The sequence below is a fragment of the Podarcis tiliguerta genome (assembly GCF_965153285.1).
Source record: "Podarcis tiliguerta genome assembly, chromosome: 2".
Classification (NCBI taxonomy): Eukaryota; Metazoa; Chordata; class Lepidosauria; order Squamata; family Lacertidae; genus Podarcis; species Podarcis tiliguerta.
Window position 1 is genome coordinate 28,202,194 of NC_139535.1, and position 21,606 is coordinate 28,223,799.

Sequence of the window (21,606 nt, forward strand, 5' to 3'; positions counted from 1 at the left end):
AGTTCATCTCTTTCTGTATCAGTTTGTGATTTATTTCTTTTTTAAAAGTCAAAATTCATCAGCATTTTAGTACAGATTTCTCTGAACACACACACACACACACACACACACACACACAGTACCCATACATTTTTGCATATAACTTTTCTTAATGTGCACATTTTTTGCAAGCAATTTCTCCGAACATTTATGTCATTTTCACTTATTTATGTGCATTTTTATGCAGAGTTTTCACATATGGGTAAATATTTTTGTAACATTTTTGACTTGGAGAGCCACGCAACAAAAGCTGGAAGACCGTGAATATAGCAGGGATAGCTGTGTTTCATTTCACATAGTATTTGGGTAGGTGAGGTTCGCATTTAAATCCTAAACAAAACAAAGTCCTCCTTCACCCCTAGTACCAACCACTCGAATGAGATGATGAAGGCTGCAGACCTGTACATGCAGGGCACATTGTTTTGATCTATCCTTTTCAAAAGAAACACCCTGTCCATCTCTTGCACATTTTAATTTTTTTAACTAAGAGAAGCTGCAAAGCATCTTGATTCCTGGCCCTTAAACTCTAAAATGAAAGTCTTGTTATGCAGGCCAGTCCTGCATGCTATATACTCAGGTCTGGGTCATTTTTGCCTTAAAGGCTAGCTGAGTGGAAATAACAGTTGGATTTCCTTGCTGCTGTCTCATTCTGGGGCACATATTGCAATTCTGCGAAAACTTTATCCCGGCATGAAGGCTGAGGCTTGTGATTTTTTATCCTAACTGTTGAGGCTTTCCAGAGCACCTGGGTTATTCTATCAGGTGTTTTGATCCTATATTCTGTGGGACACTTGCAGCACAGCAGCTATTATCAATAGTGCATGTATTTATCAATCCGTGTATAAAAACAATTTTTGCCAGGTTTATTGTTCTATCCTTGGCAAGAAAGCACAAAGTTGAATGCAAAGTTGTTGTTTTCTAAATGGCTCTAGTTTAGATCATGCCAGCTAACAGGGCAGTTGAATCCGATTTCAGTACAGCCAGCAATCAATTGTTAAGTTTAGGAATGAAGCACAAAATGTTACAATAGATATAAGAAGAAAAACAATGGCATGTGTTGTTGTGTATTGTCAGCTACAAATGTATTGACTCTTCTAAACTGCTTCCATTATTATGTTTTACAGGGTATTCGGTGGGTATTCCAACAGTAGACACTAGTAATACTATTTACAGTTAGTGCACAATTTACAAATCAGGGTTTGTTACATTTCTGGTTAAAAGGGGGCAGGAATGAATAGTAGGTAATGATTCTGAAGTATTTACTTTCCAGTGGGAAGACTTGCTCATTACAACCTTTTAAAATTTCATTTCTGCCTCTACGAACAATGAAAAAATGCAACGCTATTAAAGGGTTATAATTTCATGTAGAAACAAGCTAGCAATCTATTTATTAAGAAGGATTCCAGGCTGAACATATTGGAAGCCACTTTATACAGAGTCAGACCATTGGGCCATATAGCTCGGTGCTGTATTCCCTATAGTGATTAAGGTTGCCATATTTCAGCAAGTGAAAATACAGTGGTACCTCAGGTTAAGAACCTAATTCGTTCTGGAGGTCTGTTCTTAACCTGAAACTGATAACCTGAGGTACCACTTTAGCTAATGGGGACGCCTGCTGCCGCTGCCCCACCACCGCACGATTTCTGTTCTCAACCTGAAGCAAAGTTCCTAACCCGAGGTACCAGTTCCAGGTTAGCGGAGTCTGTAACCTGAAGCGTCTGTAACCCAAGGTACCACTGTATGGACAGAAAAGTCATTGAGCTTTTTTAAGTAAAGTGGTTCCCCTCCCCCCCAAAAAAATGAGTTTTAGAGCCCCCCCCCGCCCGAAATCACAAAAATCTCCACAGAGAAAATTTCCTGACGTTAAAGGGGTTCCTGCCTAGATGCAGTTCCTGGTGGCGTATGGCAACCCTAATAGTGGCACTTGCTGTCTGGGATTTCAGATGGACGATACTCCTTAATATACCTTAGAGATACAGGACTGTCCCTTGCATGGGAAGTAAGATTGATGCACTGGGCCTGGGGGGACTGTGTCCAGCACTAGCAGCAGCAGTCAACAGCCCACTGCCTGGCCAAACCAGCTGCCTCCCAGACATGCTTTCCAACACCTCCCTTTCTAGAGTGAGCCAAGAGGCAGGGAAGTTGAGGCACAGGACCACACTGCCACAGCTGCTGTTACTGCCAAAAAGTGGGATGGGAGGGGGGAGCCGAAAGAGAGAGGATGTTGCAGCTGTTGCTAAACGTGTAGCAAAGAGAGAGAGAGAAGCAAACCAAACGGGGAAAGGAGGGGACGCCGCTGCAACCATCGTGAAGAAGAGGAGGGGTGGCAGAGTTGAAGGCAACCAAAGTTCTACACAGTGAGATTAGATCTGGGACCTTCTCTTGCGCCTGCCCGCCCCATGGCCCTGCAAAGTTACCAGGGGTTGTGTCAGGGGCATTCTGCATTCAAAGCATATGGTCTACCCCTGAGTGGTGACCCTTCTAATCTCAGTGCAGTTATTGGGAAGTGACAAAGTTGTGAACTGTGCAACATGGTTCACCCTTTGAGGGACGTATCCCTGGAGGTGGGCATCGGATAATGTTTTTGGAAAGCAACATCAGTGGAGATTTGCCCTAGATCCATCCTTCCTTCCAAATTACTCATTAGAAAACACATTAGAAAACAGTTTGGAAAGAGCAATTCTGAACACATTCAAGGAGGGGAGATTTAAGCAGTCTCTTCCAAATCTACCTTCCTCTGCTTAGGCTTGCAGAATGCTCAAGCTCCTCTTGCTTAAGAGAAAAGAATTATAGAGCTCCCATCTTATCATCGGGTAGTTTGATCCCTGTGTCTTCATACGGATTCCTTCACTCACAAAATAAATTGTTTATATAATGTGGAAGCTTTAATCAACCCTAAACAAATTCAAATTGGTTGGATTTAACTGCATTCAACTATGCCATAGTTTTTCACTGGGACATAGTATGAACTCCTAATTTTACCTGGATTGCACCCTCTCTCTGTGTGTGGACTGTGTGTAACCGCAGCCCCTTTCCATCCCAACAAATATGAATCAGTTAGCAGATACATAAAAGTTTTTTTACTTCACTTACCACTGGACTTCTTAGATAGCTGCCTTTAATCAGAAGATTATTTAGGCTGTGTTATGCTGTTCCCAGACACTTAAAACATTTGACTGGTGTCTCGGCTGAATAATGCTGCTTCATTAATTTTAGCGAGAGGGGTGCATTGCTCAACTCTTGAAAGCTCTGTTATTACTATTTCAACTTGCCTTTCACCACCAGTTCACCATTTTGTCCTCCTCCTACCTTTAGTAAAACAGCAGTGACTAAACACTCAGGCGGAATTTACCTTAAGTGGTGCTTGATAAGTTGCTTACCTGAGAAAACCCCCAACAGAGTTCAGTTGAAGGCACCATATTGATGTCTACTAGGTAGCTGATACGTTCTTTCAGTATGAGGTACAGCAGGAGAGCCATCACTTTGTTCGTCCCATTCAAGGCTCGGTCCTCAATCTTTTGCACGTGAAGATGAACAGGGCTTCCAGGATGCAGCTATGCAGTGGTTCATATTTTCCTGTTGCTTGTTTGAAGCATAAATGGCAAAAGCTTTGGGAACTCGAAGCAGTAGCCTGAAGATTAGCTTTAGATTGGCTGGATATTTGGGGGTGGGGGGTGGGGGTAGCGAGGAACAGAAGGGCGCATTTTAATCCTTTCATCCCTTCACATTCCAAACTAATCTAGTTCTTTCGTACACTAGATGTAACAATAGATGTCTCTATAGCGCATCAAGCCAAATAGGTTAAAACACACACACACACACACACACACACACCGCCCTACCTGCAAGCAACACAGAGATAAATCTTCCTTAGTGAAAGCTTTCAGCTTTGGTTCAGAGCTGGGAATGCAATTCAGACCTGTACTTTTTGGGGAGTAGGATGATTGCATTAATGTGTCCTATGACAGACTTGCTTTCTTGTAACCGTGGCTGGAAGGTTTGAGAAATTCAAGAGTTCACAACTGTATGTGTTTTAATTTACTCAGACTTCTTTTCTTTTTCTTTCTTTTTGAGTAACTTGAAGGCCGCAGTATAACCCCCAGATGGAAGGAAAAGTGAGTGGAATATGTAATTGCAGAATAGATACTTTTAGAACAACCTGCCACCCCAATAATTATTGTTTATTCCTAGGGCACATTATATACTTTTAAAAGAAGCAGACAGATCTTTTAGTAGTGCAATGCAGTACTTCCCGAGGTTCATCATTGCTTCTTGTCTTTTGTCCCCACCTCACCCAGTTTAGCCAGTAGCAGGTGCCATAGATCAGCATAATACGGTGGTGTTACTAGAATGCTTAATGTCAGAGAGTTTGATTGACATGAGAGTCCCAAGCAAAGGCCAAGCTCTGCCAGTTCCCTAGCAAACCTGTTACTGCTATGGCTTTCTTTATCCAAATATTGGCAAAAGGTTCGATGTGTAATGCAGATGGCATTTTTTTAATATAATTGATCTATTAATTTCAAACTTAAAGACTCTATTTTTTTCCTGGCCAGGAGATTATATAATGCAAGTGTGCAGCTTTTATTAGGACATATGAATCCAGTCTTGGTTTATGCAAATCTGTTTTGCTTGCCAAAGGAGGCCTGGCTTGAACCGGGAATGTTTTAGCCCAAAATTAATTTTTTAGGTGGGTGGAGCAGTGCCGGGGGGACTGTTGGCAGTAGCTGGAAAGTGGAATGGGAACGGAATGTCTCTCCACTTTGGAGTTTCACACCTAATGAATGCTCTTTATGCCCGCGTTGTAGCGGAATACTCCACATTATGTGCATGAATAAAAGCAACATTATGCTTATCTCAAATTCTGTCTGTGCTAAATCTGTTTCTGGCTCTTTCCTTACTACCAAAGATGAGCAGAACATTTTATAATCAACTTAGTCTCTCCCCGGTTGCCAGTTTACTCTCCAGGTCTGTGATTTTGATGATGAGAGGCATGTGTGCTCAGGCACATGCACTTATGTGTGTTAAAACAGTTGCATAATACAGCCTTTTGCATGCACGGAAGATCTTGAAAAAAGTGCAACCTCCAGTCAAAAGACAAGGTCCTAAGAATGTGTTGCAACCTGATGCCCTGGTTTAGCATATGTCTGTCTGACTATCTAGAGCTTTTTTAATTTTTTAGTCTTGGAGGCTTCAGGCGGCGCTTTGAGTTGAAGTACAGTTGGCCCGCCACTTATGCGAGGGTTTGGTTCTGGGGCTCTGTGCACAAAAGCAAAATAGCGGGACCCCCCTCTCCACAAGGTGAAGGGCTGTGTATTGGGCTCTGGAAAGGTTGTGGGACACCCCCAGAGCCCTTGCACCTTCTTCCCAGAGCCCTGTAAGCAAGGAAAACCCAATGGGTGTGCAGGTAGAACCCTAAAATTGTAGAGTTGGGAGGGAGCTAGTCCACCCCTCTGCAATGAAGGAATGTGCAGCTGTCCCATACGGAGACTGAACCTGCAACCTTACAATATTAATAATAATTTTATTATTTATATCCCACCCACCTGTCTGGGTTTCCCCGGCCACTCTGGGCGGCTTACAGCATATATTAAAGGTAAAGGTAAAGGGACCCCTGACCGTTAGGTCCAGTCGAGGATTACTCTGGGGTTGAGGCGCTCATCTCGCTTTACTGGCCGAGGGAGCCAGCGTACAGCTTCCGGGTCATGTGGCCAGCATGACTAAGCTGCTTCCGAGCAGTGCACGGAAATGCCGTTTATCTTCCCGCCGGAGCGGTACCTATATATCTACTTGCACTGTGTGCTTTCGAACTGCTAGGTTGGCAAGAACAGGGATCGAGCAACAGGAGCTCACCCTGTCACGGGGATTTGAACCATTGACCTTCTGATCGGCAAGCTCTAGGCTCTGTGGTTTAACCCACAGTGCCACCCGTGTCCCTAAAGCATATATTAAAACATAGTAAAACATCAAGCATTAAAAACTTCCCGTTACAGGGCTGCCTTCAGTTGTCTTCTAAAAGTTGTGTGGTTCTTTATCTCCTTGGCATCTGAAGGGAGGGTTTTCCACAGGGAGGGTGCCATGACCTTGGCATTATCAGCACCACACTCTAACCAACTGAGTGATGTGAGGAAAATAAATAATTGGAGAGCAGGCAATGGTGGGTTTCCCCCACTCTCCATTTATTTATCTACACAGAAACACACCTGCCCCACACCTTAAGGTTGTGATCATGTATGTAAAGTGAGCATAAGTTGTGGGCCCACCATATTACAGAACACACACTTAACAGGGAGTGTAGCAATCATAAAATCTTATATGTAGAGTTAAAAACCTGAGGCCTCTTGCGCATTGATGCTTGCCGCTAATCACCAGCCTCAATAACTACAGCGCATAACTCAGCGTGTGCAGAGTGTTCTGACAAATCCCAAATCCTGAAATGAAGTGGGGCGCCTTAGAGGGATTCTGCGCTTGTCCAAGGTGAAGCAGGGTTGGTTCAAGGGTCCCAATTTCTGAAAATTGTCAGGATCCATCTTCTCGGAAGGGGGCTAACACACCTTCAATTTCAGTACCATTCTGCTGAAGTTATAGATGCTTCTTTTATGTATTTATTCATTAAAAGATGTCTAGCAAAATAATTTCGGGCTTATTTGTGTGGCAGGCTGTCAGGGCCATTATGCCGGTAAATTTCATCCAGTTCTGTGAAAAATAAGGTGGGGGGAGACTTCCATTGAGTCTGTTCCACTGACAGTAGAATGTGAAATCTGGTAGTATTTACCTTGGGTATTCAGTTGGCCCCAACCACCTAAACATCTGTCATAGGTTTGGGAAGTGTTGAAGCTAGTTTCCATATTATTATATTTACCTTACTGTATATATTATATATTTACCTTATGAAAGCTAAATGAATTTAGCTTTCATAGGGTCATATCACGCTGTTGGCCCACTAATGGAAGGAACCTGACAGCAGAAAGGGGAGCAGGGCCAATTTTTACCATTGCAGCCCCCTTTTCCCCCTCTCTAAATTTGCTCTGGAGCATTCCCTAAATATGGAACTGGTTCTAATGTTACAGGTTTGGGACTTTTGATGCCTAGAATCTTGAATTTTCCTTTCATACTCTATGCTTAAATGTTTTGGAGGTTGTCCTTGGACAAGAGATTAGTTTATAAATCTTTCAAGGTGCAACAGTCAAAATGTTAGATTTCTTTTACAATGTTAGATTACAGTATTTATTTATTTATTTACTTACTTAGTAAGTCTATCAACTTTGCAAAACTGCCTCAACGTATCACATTCTTACAGTCTTCCGCTCCTGAAGTTGTTATATAAAACACAGATTTTTGAAAGTGCGTATGGTAGGGTTTGAAATTGCTTGAGGGAGATCTGCAACTGCATTAATGGTGAACAGCTAGGCCAGCCTTTCTCAACCTTGGGCCTGCCGCTGTTGTTGTACTACAACTCCCATCTTCCCTAGCTAGCAGGACCAGTGGGCAGGGGTGATGGGAGTTGTAGTCCAACACCCAAGGTTAGGAAAGGCTGAGCTAGGTGATGATGCTAGATCTGTCACACTGTAAACATTAATGTAAAATTAAGCAACACGTTTTTCTCCCCACCCCGCCCTGGGATGGTACTTGTTGGGGGATTTGTACAGTGGTACCTCGGGTTAAATGGACCCGGGTGGCGCTATGGGTAAAAGCCTCAGCACCTAGGACTTGCCGATCAAAAGGTCGGCAGTTCGAATCCCCGTGGCGGGGTAAGCTCCCGCCGTTCGGTCCCAGCTCCTGCCCACCTAGCAGTTTGAAAGCACCTCCGGGTGCAAGTAGATAAATAGGGACCGCTTACCAGCGGGAAGGTAAACGGCGTTCCGTGTGCTGCGCTGGCTCGCCAGATGCAGCTTGTCATGCTGGCCACGTGACCCGGAAGTGTCTGCGGACAGCACTGGCTCCCGGCCTATAAAGTGAGATGAGCGCACAACCCTAGAGTCTGGCAAGACTGGCCCGAACGGGCAGGGGTACCTTTACCTTTACTACCTTGGGTTAAGTACTTAATTTGTTCTGGAGGTCTGTTCTTAACCTGAAACTGTTCTTAACCTGAAGCACCACTTTAGCTAATGGGGCCTCCTGCTGCCACTGCACCACCGGAGCACAATTTCTGTTCTCATCCTGAAGCAAAGTTCTTAACCTGAGGTAATATTTCTGGGTTAGCGGAGTCTGTAACCTGAAGCGTATGTAACCCGAGGTACCACTGTATAGCATTCTCTGTTCCAATTATTTCCTTTTGATGAAAATCAGTAGCAGTTTACCTAAGGTATGAACTTTCCCACTAAAAAGTTAGGGATTCCCTGTGATGCATTGTAGGATATGAGAACACTTCGCCCTTAATTGAAAGTATTCCCTTTTCTCTGTGAGTATCACAGACAGTGACTTCTCTTGAGCAGCTAATTAGTGCGATTATTCCGCAGCTGCATTAGTTTCACCGCAAAGGTTTTTTCTCTAGTTTTATCAAAAGGATCAGTCTCCCTGGGAATGTTTCAACCTGACAGGCCTGAAACAGCAAGATGGTCATCATTCTCCACCCCTACCCCCATCCTTTTGGGCGGCGGGATGTTGGAGGGGAAAAAATAGTTCAGTCTGAAATGTGGGTTTAAACCTTTTTTTGGTCTTAAAATACTCACATTTCAAACTACAGATTATTGACGTGAAGAATGAAAATACGCTTATTTAGATATGTTAATAATGTACAGCTCTGGATGCTAATTGAGGAAGACGAGACTTTGCTTTGTTTGTCCATCTTTTATGCCTAGTGGGGCACTCTTAACAATTTCTGTCCCTATTTTGGGGTTTTCTCAAAACATACACAACTTTTCCCTCCTAGAAATTAATCCTAATTTGTCTTCAATAGCAAAATCTATAGGGATAGAATCCATGAAGGTCCATAATATTACCTACCTTTGCTGATAAATTTGTATGGTTCTCTGGAAGTGATTACAGTGGTACCTCAGGTTAAGAACTTAATTCATTCTGGAGGCCCGTTCTTAACCTGAAACTGTTCTTAACCTGAGGTACCACTTTAGCGAATGGGGCCTCCCGCTGCTGCCGCACCACCACGGCGCGATTTCTGTTCTCATCCTGAAGCAAAGTTCTTAACCCAAGGTACTATTTCTGGGTTAGCAGAGTCTGTAACCTGAAGCATCTGTAACCTGAAGCGTCTTTAACCCGAGGTACCACTGTACTGATTAAAAGGGAACCATAGGCTGAACTTCATTTTTTGTGGAGGTGGAAATGCTCACCTATTGTTCACTTCTGAAAACTCCCTTATTTAAATTTCTATTTTAATTGCATATATATATATTAAGGGTGGGCAATATATTGATACTATGTCTCTTATTGGTATGAACTCCAAACCACAATAAAGGTTTCTCATACACACACACACACACACACACACACACAAAGTCAAACCTTGGTTGTTGAACGTAATCCGTTCCGGAAGCCCATTCGGCTTCCAAAATGTTCGACAACCGAGGCATGGCTTCTGATTGGCTGCAGGAGCTTCCTGCACTCAAGCGGCAGCCGTGTCAGACTTTTGGCTTCCAAAAAACGTTTGGAAACCATAACACTTGCTTTCGGGTTTGCGGCGTTCAGGAGCCAAAACGTTCCAAAATGGAGGCATTTGGGAACCAAGGTTCGACTGTAGACTTAAACTCACTTTCAAGTTCAGTGAGCGAAAAGTCACCCCACAACTTCTCCCCTTCACATAAGTGGCAATCAGCTTCTTTGATTACATGCTGTGGAATCAATGTCTGGTACTGGGTAACTTCCATTTTTATATGCTTTGATGCAATATGCCAGCAGATTAAATTTAGAGCAGAATACACTTGTGTGCTTGTTTCCTGGAGGTCTTTTAAGAGATTTAGGCTGAAATATTTACAATAGTCCTAGGATTGTGTTGTTGCATAAGAAGTATCTAAAGTTCAAAAATATGCTCGTGGTGATTGGCCATGACCCAGAAATACATACAGAGTCCATGTGCTTTCTCAGGCAATAACTCCCTTGCAGAATATTAATAATAAGAAAGCAGTTTCCATGTTTGTCATTTTATCAGCTGTGAGGGTGCATTTCTGCCTCACTATATGAAATCAATCAAAACAAGGGACCCAGAATGGTACTTTAGGGTGCAGTCCTATACCCAATTTCCTTTGAAATCAAACCTTTTTTTTAGTAGTAGACATGTATAGGGATTGCACAGTTGATTTGATGGTTTTGAAACGGTTAGCTCCCCCACCAGACTTTTTGACAAAAAGGAACCTTCTTCGAAAGGAGAGAAAAATAAAACTTATTTATATATATATATGTCATGGATGCTTTAGCCGAGATTCCTTCATCGCAGAGGATTGGGCCCTTCCAACTCTACAATTTTAATGATTCTATGGTACATGCACCTAAACTATAGTGGTTATAAAATCATTTAAGTGCTTATCACGCAGCAGTATTTAACTATGCATATCAGAGCTGTGCATTAAGTTTTGAACGATGCATTCCGAGTTGAACTTGAAAGGGAAAGGTATGAATTTTACATAACCGAGCTGCTAAGACTCACTGACAGAGCAACGAGTTAAAAATCTCAGCCCGTGCTATGTATGCTTTGACAAAGATTCCCTTCCCCTGGCGCATGGGCTCCCCCCACCCCACCCCCAGTGCAAGTCTACCGAGTCCAGCCAATGCAATTGATGAGTAATGGAACTATCTGTGTCTTCTGGTGTTTTCCCCCAGCAGCTCTGAGCACCCTGGAGCTTCGAAGCCCCCGCTAAGCTCCTCCAGTATGACATCACGGATTTTGCTACGACAGCAGCTCATGCGTGAGCAGATGCAGGAGCAGGAGCGCCGAGAGCAGCAACAGAAACAGCAAGCAGCCCAGTTCATGCAGCAGAGAGTGGCGCTGAGTCAGACACCAGCCATCAACGTCAGCCTCCCAGCCAGTCTCCCTCCTGCTACTCAAGTGCCAATGGAAGTCCTCAAGGTATGTGAAGTTTCCAACGTGGGGCTCTGGAGCTCCATTAAGAAGGTTGCCTCTCTCTATACAATTAGCACGAGTGTTTCTAAAAGTGTTTCACCTATAACAGCGCGATCAATTTCATCGCCCGTCCCCTTTTTGCAGCTGCTGTGCTTTTCCCCAGGTAAGTCTAACCTGGGCCGGGAAATGAAAGCTACGTTTTAGAAAAAGAAAAGCATTTAAGAACAAAAAGGGTGAGTTTTTCTTCAGTTGAAAAAATGGATGTGAAACACACGGTTTTAAAAACTGCCCCCCTAATTTCAGACATTTAAAAAGAAGGACTTACCCGAATTCTTGCATTTTCCTGGTTTCTGTGCAATAAGTGTTAAGAAAAAATACCGGTGAATAGCTTTGTTCAGAAACTTAGGAAAGATCCCACACAAAGGATTGTTTCAGAAAGCCTTAATCTGGAATACGGTCTTTTGCTGTTTGCCACTAGTAATCCTTTTTTGCTCAAATGACTTCATTTCTTTTTGTAGCTTTTGTGTTCCTTCCTCATCCAGTGTCCTAATTACTGGGGAGAATCTGTATCTGGAACAGACAGAAATGCAGACTTCTTCACTTCACCGCAGTTGGGTTAGACCAGCTACCGCAGAGTAACGCAATTAATTTTAAGCGACACTCTGAGTTTGAAAATAATTTATGTAACTCCAAAATTCAGAAGAGATGCTGCAATTGGATGTTAGTTTTACCCCCCTGCTTTTGCACCTGCGACATATATAAGCCGTATTTTCCTCACTTAAATTGATGGTTGGGTAATTTTCACTGCTGTGTGTCCACATGTGTGCTGCAATATAGCAATGCCTATGGCTCTCCAACAATATGGTTAATTGGGCACTTTAAAAGTAAAGCTTAGTTTGCAAATGCAGAGAGACTACTTCAGTTAAAGCAGGGGTGGGGGGGACCTGTGGCTCTCCAGTTGCTACTGAAATACAATTCCCATCAGCCCCAGCAAGTATCATTAGTGGCCAGGCATGATGGGAATTGTAGTTCAGCACCATCTGGAACACACACATTCTCCACCCCCAACTTAAAGCATATGAACAAATATTAGCAATGGCTGTTGTGGTGGCATTGGTTATGTTAGGTGGCTAAGCAAGGTCACAGGTGAATTTGCAGGAGTCGACACAACATGTCTTTGTAGAATTAGGTCTGAGAAGGTGGCTGCACAGGATCGTATTCTTGGAACATGAGATGTGTGGGATAAGATTTTGATGGAATGCAAGGCAAGACCATGGTCTAGAAACTCCATAGAACATATGTACTGCATCTAATACACAACCTGATCTTTTGTCTTGTTGGGTAAAGCCCTCTGAGAAGGTTTTGTCATCTTTTGTGAACTCGGATGAAAGTAAATGACTCCAATGAAAATAAATGGACATGTGGATATATGAAGTGGCCTCATTCTGAGGCAGACCTTTGCCAATTCTGCTCGCTGATGGGAGATCTGCAAAATGTGCCCGTTTTTGTAAACTAGGGATCACCAACAGGCAAACTTGGAATTTTGAGGGAATGTTGTGACTGCTCTGAAAAAATGCTGCCCCGGAGGGTGTCCATTCACAAAATGGCTACCTCCTTAATATATTTACATAACAAATGAAGCTGTTTTATACAGTGTCAGACCATAGGGTCTCCAGAGACAAAAATAAAAAAAAAGTTCAAGTCTTGCTATCCAAAATCCTTTTAACTGGAGAGGCCAGATATTGGATTGGGGACTTGTTGCATGTAGGTTATGAGCTTGACCATTGATTTCCATTCCATGTGTGGTCTGTATGGGCTGCATCCGTTTCTTGTAGTGAAGTGACGGCAACTAATGACCATTTATTTATTTATGAGATTTATACGCTGCCCTTCATCAAAAGATCTCGGATAAAAACAAGAAAATAAGTAAAACAAGAAAATAAGTAAAACAAAAACAGCCAAACAATAACCCCCCTAGAGCATGAGTCTGAAATTAAAACTTTTAGAGGGTGTGAATATTTTTGTGCATAAGTGAACAATCTCAGTGCATGAGATTTAAAGCTTTGCAGTTCATTTGTTTAGAGTTGGAAAATAGTTACCATAAAGTCTTTGTGCAGAAGCTATAATTAGACGCTTTAGATTAATGTAGGTTTTAATTCTATACCGTAAAATCCTGCGGTTAATCCTTGAACTCTCTTGAATTCAGCAGGGGCCTGCCTGTCAGTTCTGATCTGAAATGGTTTGTCATCTCTTTCTCCATCAGTCTGATCTTGACTATGACAGATCTTATGCCAAAGTAGGGACTGAAAGAAATGTTGTAAATTCTTGCTGAGTAAGAGTAAATTGTAACTGACGAGACCACCAAGTGATTTGTCTATCCAATAAGCAATATGTCCACCCAGCATGAATTTAATATTGAAACACTACAGGGAGGTCCTATGCATGTCTACCAAGAAATAAGTCCTATTGAATTCAATAGAACTTGCTTCCAGGTAATCATGTGTGTTGGACTGTATCCTATGCAACTAGAAGGAGTGCTAATTTATGGACACGTGCAATTTAGAATTAGATCTGAGCCAAAGTATTTTCCTATTTTTATCTCCCTAGTTTACAGGCTCCAGAACTTAGGGCACTTTCGGCTATTTGGGAAGGATACAAAAAGTGGTGAAATTTGCAGTGAATATCAGTAGCAATGTTGCACCACAACATTGCTATGGTTGGTTGTTGGCCACCATGTTTCCTTTTCATGGATTACTGGTATGAGCATTCCTGAGGACAATTATTCCTGCTCTCTGAGAATCCTGAGAACAGAAACACAGTAACCTCCAGCCACTAAGATGTCAGGGAGCAAAATTGTAGCTCCCAAATCTTGAAACAGATGGTGGCTGCAATAGACAATATGAGGTTTAGGGGTCATATTTCACTCCCCAAGGTCCACCATAGTTTGAACTTAATAATTCTTTTAATGGAATTTCATATTGGCTCTAATTCTAATAATTATAATGAAAATCTTCACAAGAGGCAGGATTGTTGCAAGGTGGGAGCTGAGTCTGAGAGAGTGGGGCTTCATTGTTTGAACTGGGGACTTTGTAGCCAAGATATTTTGGCACCTGAGGCGGGCTCCAAAATGACACCCTCCTCCCCACCAGGGAAGAAAGGGTGAGGGAAGATCTACATCAGGAACAAAGAAAGGAGGAAAGAAAGATGGACAGGAGGAAAGAAAGATGGACATCAGGATCTGCTACTCTGGTGGATCCTGCTGCCTGAGGCAGTTGCCTCATCTTGTCTCATGGGTGGGATCATAACCTCTTCCGGGATCATAACCTTTTTTTCCCCTTCAATTTTTTTATTGATTTTCACAAAATTATAAACACACAAACAAACAAACAAACATAAAACATAACTTTATTAAAGCTAATCTTATTAACATTGTTAAGTGACTTCCTTGTATCCCCCTAGTTGAATTTCAAAGCATATCGTTTTAACGGTTTTCCAAATCAAAGTTCTTATAAATTTAACTTAATCACTTAACATCATTCTATCTTACCAATTCAGCATTAAACATATTAATTCATCACATAACTTGTTTAAATCCTAAGCCTATCTGGTAATTGCAAGCTTTTTCCAATTAATTTAACTTAATGTATTTAACTAAATAATCATTAACTTTCATCCATTCTTCCTGGTACTCCTCCTCCTTCTGGTCGCGGATTTTTCCGGTCAGGACGGCTAGCTCCGAAAAATCCATCATCTTCACCTGCCATTCTTTCACAGTTGGTACTTCTTGCATTTTCCACTTCTTAGCTAATAAAACTCGAGCAGCAGTTGTGGCATACGAAAATAATGTAACATCTTTCTTGGGCAATTCCAAACCTGTTATTCCAAGAAGAAAGGCCTCTGGTTTCTTTATAAATTTATATTTCAACATTTTTTTCAATTCATTATAAATCTTTTCCCAGAAGTCTTTCACCTTGGGGCAGGTCCACCACATGTGATAAAAAGTACCTTCTTTTTCTTTACCTTTCCAACATAGATTATCACAATTATGATACATCTTTGCTAGTTTAACAGGGGTCAAATACCATCTATACATCATTTTCATTATATTTTCCTTTAACATTGTACATGCAGTGAACTTAACCCCTTTCTTCCACAATCTTTCCCAATCCTCAAACATTATGTAATGTCATATATCTCTTGCCCAATCTATCATCACTGATTTAACTTGTTCATCCTTTGTATGCCACTCCATCCTGGATCATAACCTTAGCCACTATATAGCTGAATTAATTAACACACTCTGGAAGTCAAGTGAGATCAAATGTTAATGCCTAGTTCCTCCAACAAAAAGTATGTGTTCCAACAGTGCGATAGGAATCTGGTTTTGAAACCCAATGGGTGAACAGTTTGTGAAGGCCCAAGAGTAACATAATGTGTTAGATTGCTGCATGTCTTGTCTATGTGTATGCAATGTTAATATATTAAGTTAGTGCTGCATGCAGTTTTAAAAATGAATTTCCCAAATTAATTTAGGAAACTAAATTTCCTATGCTAAACTAAAATTGTTATCAGTGGAGGAAGTTAAAAACATGGAAAACCTTTTCCAGTTACAGTGTATTCCCATCCAGTAGTCTCTTTATCACATGTCAAATAGTTTTGCTGCCATAAACACTAGAAACTTGACTTTTGAAACTGGAGGACTTCTGAAAATGTCAAGAAGGTCTTATGGATCTTGCAGCTGAAGATTCTTAGGGCCGCAAATTGCTTGCATCGTCTGGAACTACCTGCTCTGTGTACCCCTTTCACTATGGGTGAAATCCAGTGTTTGGAACAACTTGAGCCAGCAGAGATATCCACGAACATGGATGGAGTGGGGGAGATGAAAAACAAACAAACTAACGCTGTGTTGTCATGGCTGAATTCTGAGTCAGGGATGTCTGGGCTAGGGAAAGGGGGCTGATGGTATTTGAGTTTGTATTTTTATTTTCTGGTCAGTGGGTGGGAGTATTGTATGGTGGTTTGCAGCAGCGCACCTGCTTTTAGCCGGAAGGTCCCAGGTTTAATCCCCATCATCTCCAGGTAGGAGTGGGAGAGATCCCTATCGGAAACCCTGAAGAAGCCATTGCCGGTCAGTGTAGACCAGTGACAGCCAAACTTGGCCCTCCAGCTGTTTTGAGACTACAGTTCCCATCATCCCTGACCACTGGTCCTGTTAGCTAGGGATGATGGGAGTTGTAGTCCCAAAACAGCTGGAGGGCCAAGTTTGGCCATCACTGGTGTAGACAGGCATGAGCTAGATGGACTCGTTACCATCTGACTCAGTAAAGGACAGCTTCCTATGTTCCTATATTGGTGTGGTTTGGGGTGGAAGTTTTGGTTTGTTTGTCACCATGCTGCCAATGTAGTTATCGCTGTTATGGAATGGGGGCTGTTACTTATTTCTATCATGCCGTATGAAATGTTTTCATTTGATTTTTATTTTCTATTGTATTTATGCATATGTCCTTCAATGTCAGTTGCTTGGGGACCACCTAGGTGACTAGTAAGTTTAACAACAGCAGCAACATTTGCTGATTTGCACTGTGACCCACTCCCCAGATCTTTGTCAGAGGTTTGCCGTGGAACCAGTGTGGAAGGTGCTGTGGGGTGCTGGGGAAATTGTCTCCTTTCCTCTTACATTAGCGGGTGCTTCTGCTGGATCAAGAGCCACTCCACAAGTGGAGCAGCAGCAGGGGGTTTCATGTATAGCACATCATGATCATTCTCCTGTGCTCTGCCTCTTTGCTTGCAGCACATTATGGCATCTTAGACTTCCTTGTAATGTATAATGCAGGTTACTATCATGTTTCTGTAGAGCAAGTGTGCACAGAGTGTGTACAGCCTAGCTTTCCTGTCTCTGATTCATACAATTAATGCCAGACCAGGTTTACCATAAGGGATGCGGGTGGCGCTGTGGGTTAAACCACAGAGCCTAGGACTTGCCGATCAGAAGGTTGGTGGTTCGAATCCCTGCAACGGGGTGAGCTCCCATTGCTTGGTCCCTGCTCCTGCCAACCTAGCAGTTCGAAAGCATGTTAAAGTGCAAGTAGAGAAATAGGTACTGCTCCAGCAGGAAGATAAACAATGTTTCCGTGTGCTGCTCTGGTTCGCCAGAAGCGGCTTAGTCATGCTGGCCACATGACGCGGAAGTTGTACACCGGCTCCCTCGGTCAATAAAGCGAGATGAGTGCTGCAACTCCAGAGTTGGTCACGACGGGACCTAATGGTCAGGGGTCCCTTTGCCTTTACCTTAGGTTTACCATGTTCTCATCCTGGAAGACATGCTCTGCAAGCAGAAGGTCCCAGCTTCAGTTCCCAGCATCTTCAGGTAGGGCTTTAGATGCCCCCTGTCTGAAACCCTGGCAAGCTTATGCCAGTCATTGTACTGTAGTCAGATACCAACTAGGTGGGACAATGGCCTGATTTGATACCAGGCAGAATTATTGAGCACAGATTAGCTATATCTTCACTGGTAAGAGATTGTGTGTGTGTGTGTGTGTGTACGCACACACATGTGTTCTTGCTCTGTAAATTAAAAAACAAACAAACCTGGATAGTTAAAAAAAATAATTATGAATAATGAAATGTAAATGTTGAAGGAGTGTCCAGCACACTCTTGGCTGACAGCTATAGCTGAACTTGGGCTTGGATTTTGACAAGGTTGAAAGCGCTCTATATTAACTGAGAATGTTTTCAAAAATGTGTGTAAGGAGCGAAGTTTTCTCCCCCTCAGGCCCCAGGCTGTGGCTCCTATGCCAAAATGTCTTCAGTTGTGATCCCTGGTGGTGTTTTTTCTTTTTAAATAAAAAAAGCACTGTTCTGTTTTGAAAGACAGAAGATTAGCAAAGAGATTTGTGAGCTGCCTTAAATCTCATCAGGAAGCAAATTAATGTCTCTATCAACTTTGGGACTGTTTGGTAGGAAAACCTGACTTTATCCCAGTTACAGAGGTGGTTACATCACGCCAAGAATGCAAGCACGTGGAACGTAGCGTTCCCCTCCCCCCTAAAAAAAAAAAAGATATGCAGGGATTATGGAAAGGTATGTTAATGAGGCTATGCTATGCCAGCTAGAGTATTTATAGAGAACGCTGTTGTACAACTAGCAACACTGTGCCAAGAACAAGGTTCATACACATACACATTTGATTTTTCCACTGGCTTCTCATTCCTGTTGAAACCCCCAGTATGGTCTGGGGGACCCAGCCACGATACGAAGAAGGTGCAAATTTCTTACCTTTCCTAGGGACTATTTCCATTTGGGTCAGAAGTCAGGAGTTTCAAACCCTGTTCCCAGCTCTCAAATCAGTGCAGTGCAAGAGGCTATGCGATGGATACCCTAGCTTAGTCGGCCCCATTCATCCAAGCCCTGATGATTGCCTACTGTCTACAGCAGGCATGGCCAAACCTTGCCCTCCAGCTGTTTTAGGACTACAATTCCCATCATCCCTGACCACTGGTCCTGTTAGCTAGGGATGATGGGAGTTGTAGTGCAAAAACAGCTGGAGGGCCAAGTTTGGCCATGCCTGGTCTACAGGCTTATCGTTTACCTGATAACGTACTTTATAACACGGTGAAGTACAAGCCCGTATCCTATGCCAAGCTCTGTGCTAAGAATGGTTTGCTAATCAACACCCATTGTACATATTGTGCAAATGGTTAAATTATTCAGTTCCGGTGTCAATGTTTCCAACTGTGATAATTTCAAATAGGGTCAGTACGTTAAAATGGTTTTCCCACTAGTGATGTGTGGAAGTGAGAGCTAGACCATACAGAAGGCTGATCGCCGAAGAATTGATGCTTTTGAATTATGGTGTTGTAGGAGACTCTTGACAGTCCCGTGGACTGCAAGAAGATCAAACCTCTCCATTCTGAAGGAAATCAGCCCTGAGTGCTCACTGGAAGGACAGATCCTGAAGCTGAGGCTCCAATACTTTGGCCACCTCATGAGAAGACTCCCTGGAAAAGACCCTGATGTTGGGAAATATTGAGGGCACAAGAAGAAGGGGACGACAGAGGACAAGATGGTTGGACATTGTTCTCGAAGCTACCAGCATGAGTTTGACCAGCTGCGGGAGGCAGTGGAAGACAGGAGTGCCTGGAGTGCTCTGGTCCATGGGGTCACAAAGAGTCGGACATGACTAAACAACAACAACACGTTAAAATGAGTTCTAGTTGAGAGATGCCCAATACTTAATTCAGAAAAGTGTAGAATGTTCCCTTGAGGCAACCACTCCTTCTTATGAGGAGGTCCAAAAAGAATTGCCAGGTTCTTAAGAAAGATACCAGTAATCATCAGCTTAAGCAGCCTCAGTACAACTGTAGAGTACGGTGGAACCTTGGTTCTCGAACTTAATCCGTTCCGGGAGTCCGCTTGACTTCCGAAACGGTTTGACAACCAAGGCGCGTCTTCTGATTGGCTGCAGGAGCTTCCTGCACTCGATCGGAAGCCGCGATCGGCTTCTGAAAAAGTGCGCAAACCAGAAGACTCACGTTCGGGTTTGCGGCGTTTGGGAGCCGATTTGTTAGGGAGCCAAGCTGTTCGAGTACCAAGGTACCGTTGTACTGAATTGGAGGCACAATCAGTGGGACTTTGCGCTGACACTTTTCTGTGGGAGCAGCTAGAGAGCAATACAGAGCCAGGCATATCTAAGGCTTTTGATGATGATGATGATATTTATTTATACCCCACCTTTTTCCCTGACAGGGAGCCAAGGCGGTTTACAAATAAAAATGAGAACAGCTCATTGCTGTGCTGAAATAACACTGAAGCAGGTTGTTGACAAAATCTGCCTAATGGGGAGTTATTTATTTCGGAAGAGGCCTGCATGCTTCTCCTCTTAATAGCAAAACAGTCTTCTTCCCTCAATAACAAAAGCAGAAGAACTGGGGGATTGCGCAAGGAGTGCCATGTGACAGGAACAGCCAGGGGTGAAGCAAAAATGGGTGGGTCTGTTGCCGTGACGAAAACATGGACAACTCATGTGGGGCCCAACTGGCAGGCAGAAGGCTGGTGACAATGTGTCATCAGCAAATAGCATTTGAAACTCTTTGCAGCGTCCTAAACAGTTGGACTATTGATTTCAGAAAATCACATTTCCAAGGGATCCCAGGAAGGCAGCATAGATATCTCATTAAATATTAAATGATATTTCTGAACACCTGGCTTTCCTCCTGTTTCTCAAAAAAAGAGAACTGCGAATGGAAATAGAGCAATAGTTGGGTTGTTTTTGCCCCACAGTCATGATTCTTGAAATTGGTGTCAGAAGCTACTAGAATGCTCTGGAAACACTGCTGTGTTTTGGAACTGGAATTGAAATTGCTCACGTATCATGTATCTCAGTACTGTAATTGTGAGTCCATATTCTACAAAGCTGGTATAGTTCATGATCTTTTAAATCTCTCCCCCCCCCCCCATATTTCACTTGTCCCTCAAGTTGCTCAGAATATGGTATACATGGTCATCTCCCTTTTATCCTCACAACAGCCCTGTGAGGTAAGCTAGAGTGACAAGCCAAATATCACCCACTGTGTTTTGTAGGGATTCGTTCTGGATTTCCCTCAGCTCCAGTCCAGCCCTCTAACCACTACCTGCACTGCCTCTTAAAACTAAATGCAGCTCAGATATCCTCTGCTGCTACATCTTCTTTTTAATTATTATTATTTTTCAGATACCCGGTTTGGGGAGCATTATTTCCTTCGGAGCTTAACCTGTAGAATGACTGGATTGAAAGTGACAAGCCAGAGACATTCCTGCCATTCAGGAGAGGCTTAAGGAATTTCTTATTGGCTAAATTACAAATATGTAGCATTTTGCCCAGTACTACATGGCGATTTCAGCCTGCTTGACCGTGACAAGATTAGCGTTCTCGCTCTCTACCCCCCAACCCCTTCGTAATGGTTGTGTAAAAAAAGAAAGAAAAGAAAAGATTAAGTTGTACCAGGCAGAGATGCAGAAAGTGTGTAAAACCCAGGTCTTTACCTTGAATGATTCTCTCTTTCATTCATTTGGGGCCTTAATTAGCCCCTATGTCCTTTAACCTCCTGAGAAATAAATAAGGGGTTAGATTTGGGTGGGGTGGGGGAGAGGGATCAAGACACACACTGATTTTACCACACACCACTAGATAATACATCAAGGAATGCTTGCAATTAGCCCAACCTCTCCCATTTCAGCTTCATTTCATAAAATTGGCTGCTTTAAAATAATGACCGCTCGACTGTGATTGAGGTGTTTCATAGGCATAGCTGAGCTCTTAAACAAAAACTATACTACAGTGCATTTATAAACTGGACTTTAGTGCTGCAATATTCTCCCTAGAAGAGTGGCTACTTCTGGATAATTACCCCCTCTCTGTGTTTGTGGTCTTTATTTCTCTTCTCTTCTTCTACACCAGAAATGGAAACCTTTGGCCTTCCCGGGATGCAACTCTCATCACCTCAGATTTCTGACCATGTGTGGTATGGCTGAGGGGAACTGGACAATTCTCCAGTTGGAGAGACATAGAAAGTGGAGTCCTT

At 42.9% G+C, this 21,606-nt stretch overlaps 1 protein-coding gene across 8 annotated transcripts in view; it reads left to right on the forward strand.

The window, feature by feature from the left end:
- The window catches only part of MITF (melanocyte inducing transcription factor), a 134,922-nt gene that overhangs the window by 76,058 nt on the left and 37,258 nt on the right, over window positions 1–21,606 (forward strand). For 4 of the 8 annotated variants that reach the window (XM_083425918.1, XM_083425921.1, XM_083425926.1 and 1 more), the window contains exon 2: window positions 10,807–11,053. In XM_083425918.1, the coding sequence (XP_083282044.1) occupies window positions 10,807–11,053 (247 nt within the window). The remainder of the gene's footprint in view (window positions 1–10,806; window positions 11,054–21,606) is intronic. The other 4 variants (XM_083425920.1, XM_083425922.1, XM_083425923.1 and 1 more) reach the window with 1 other exon arrangement.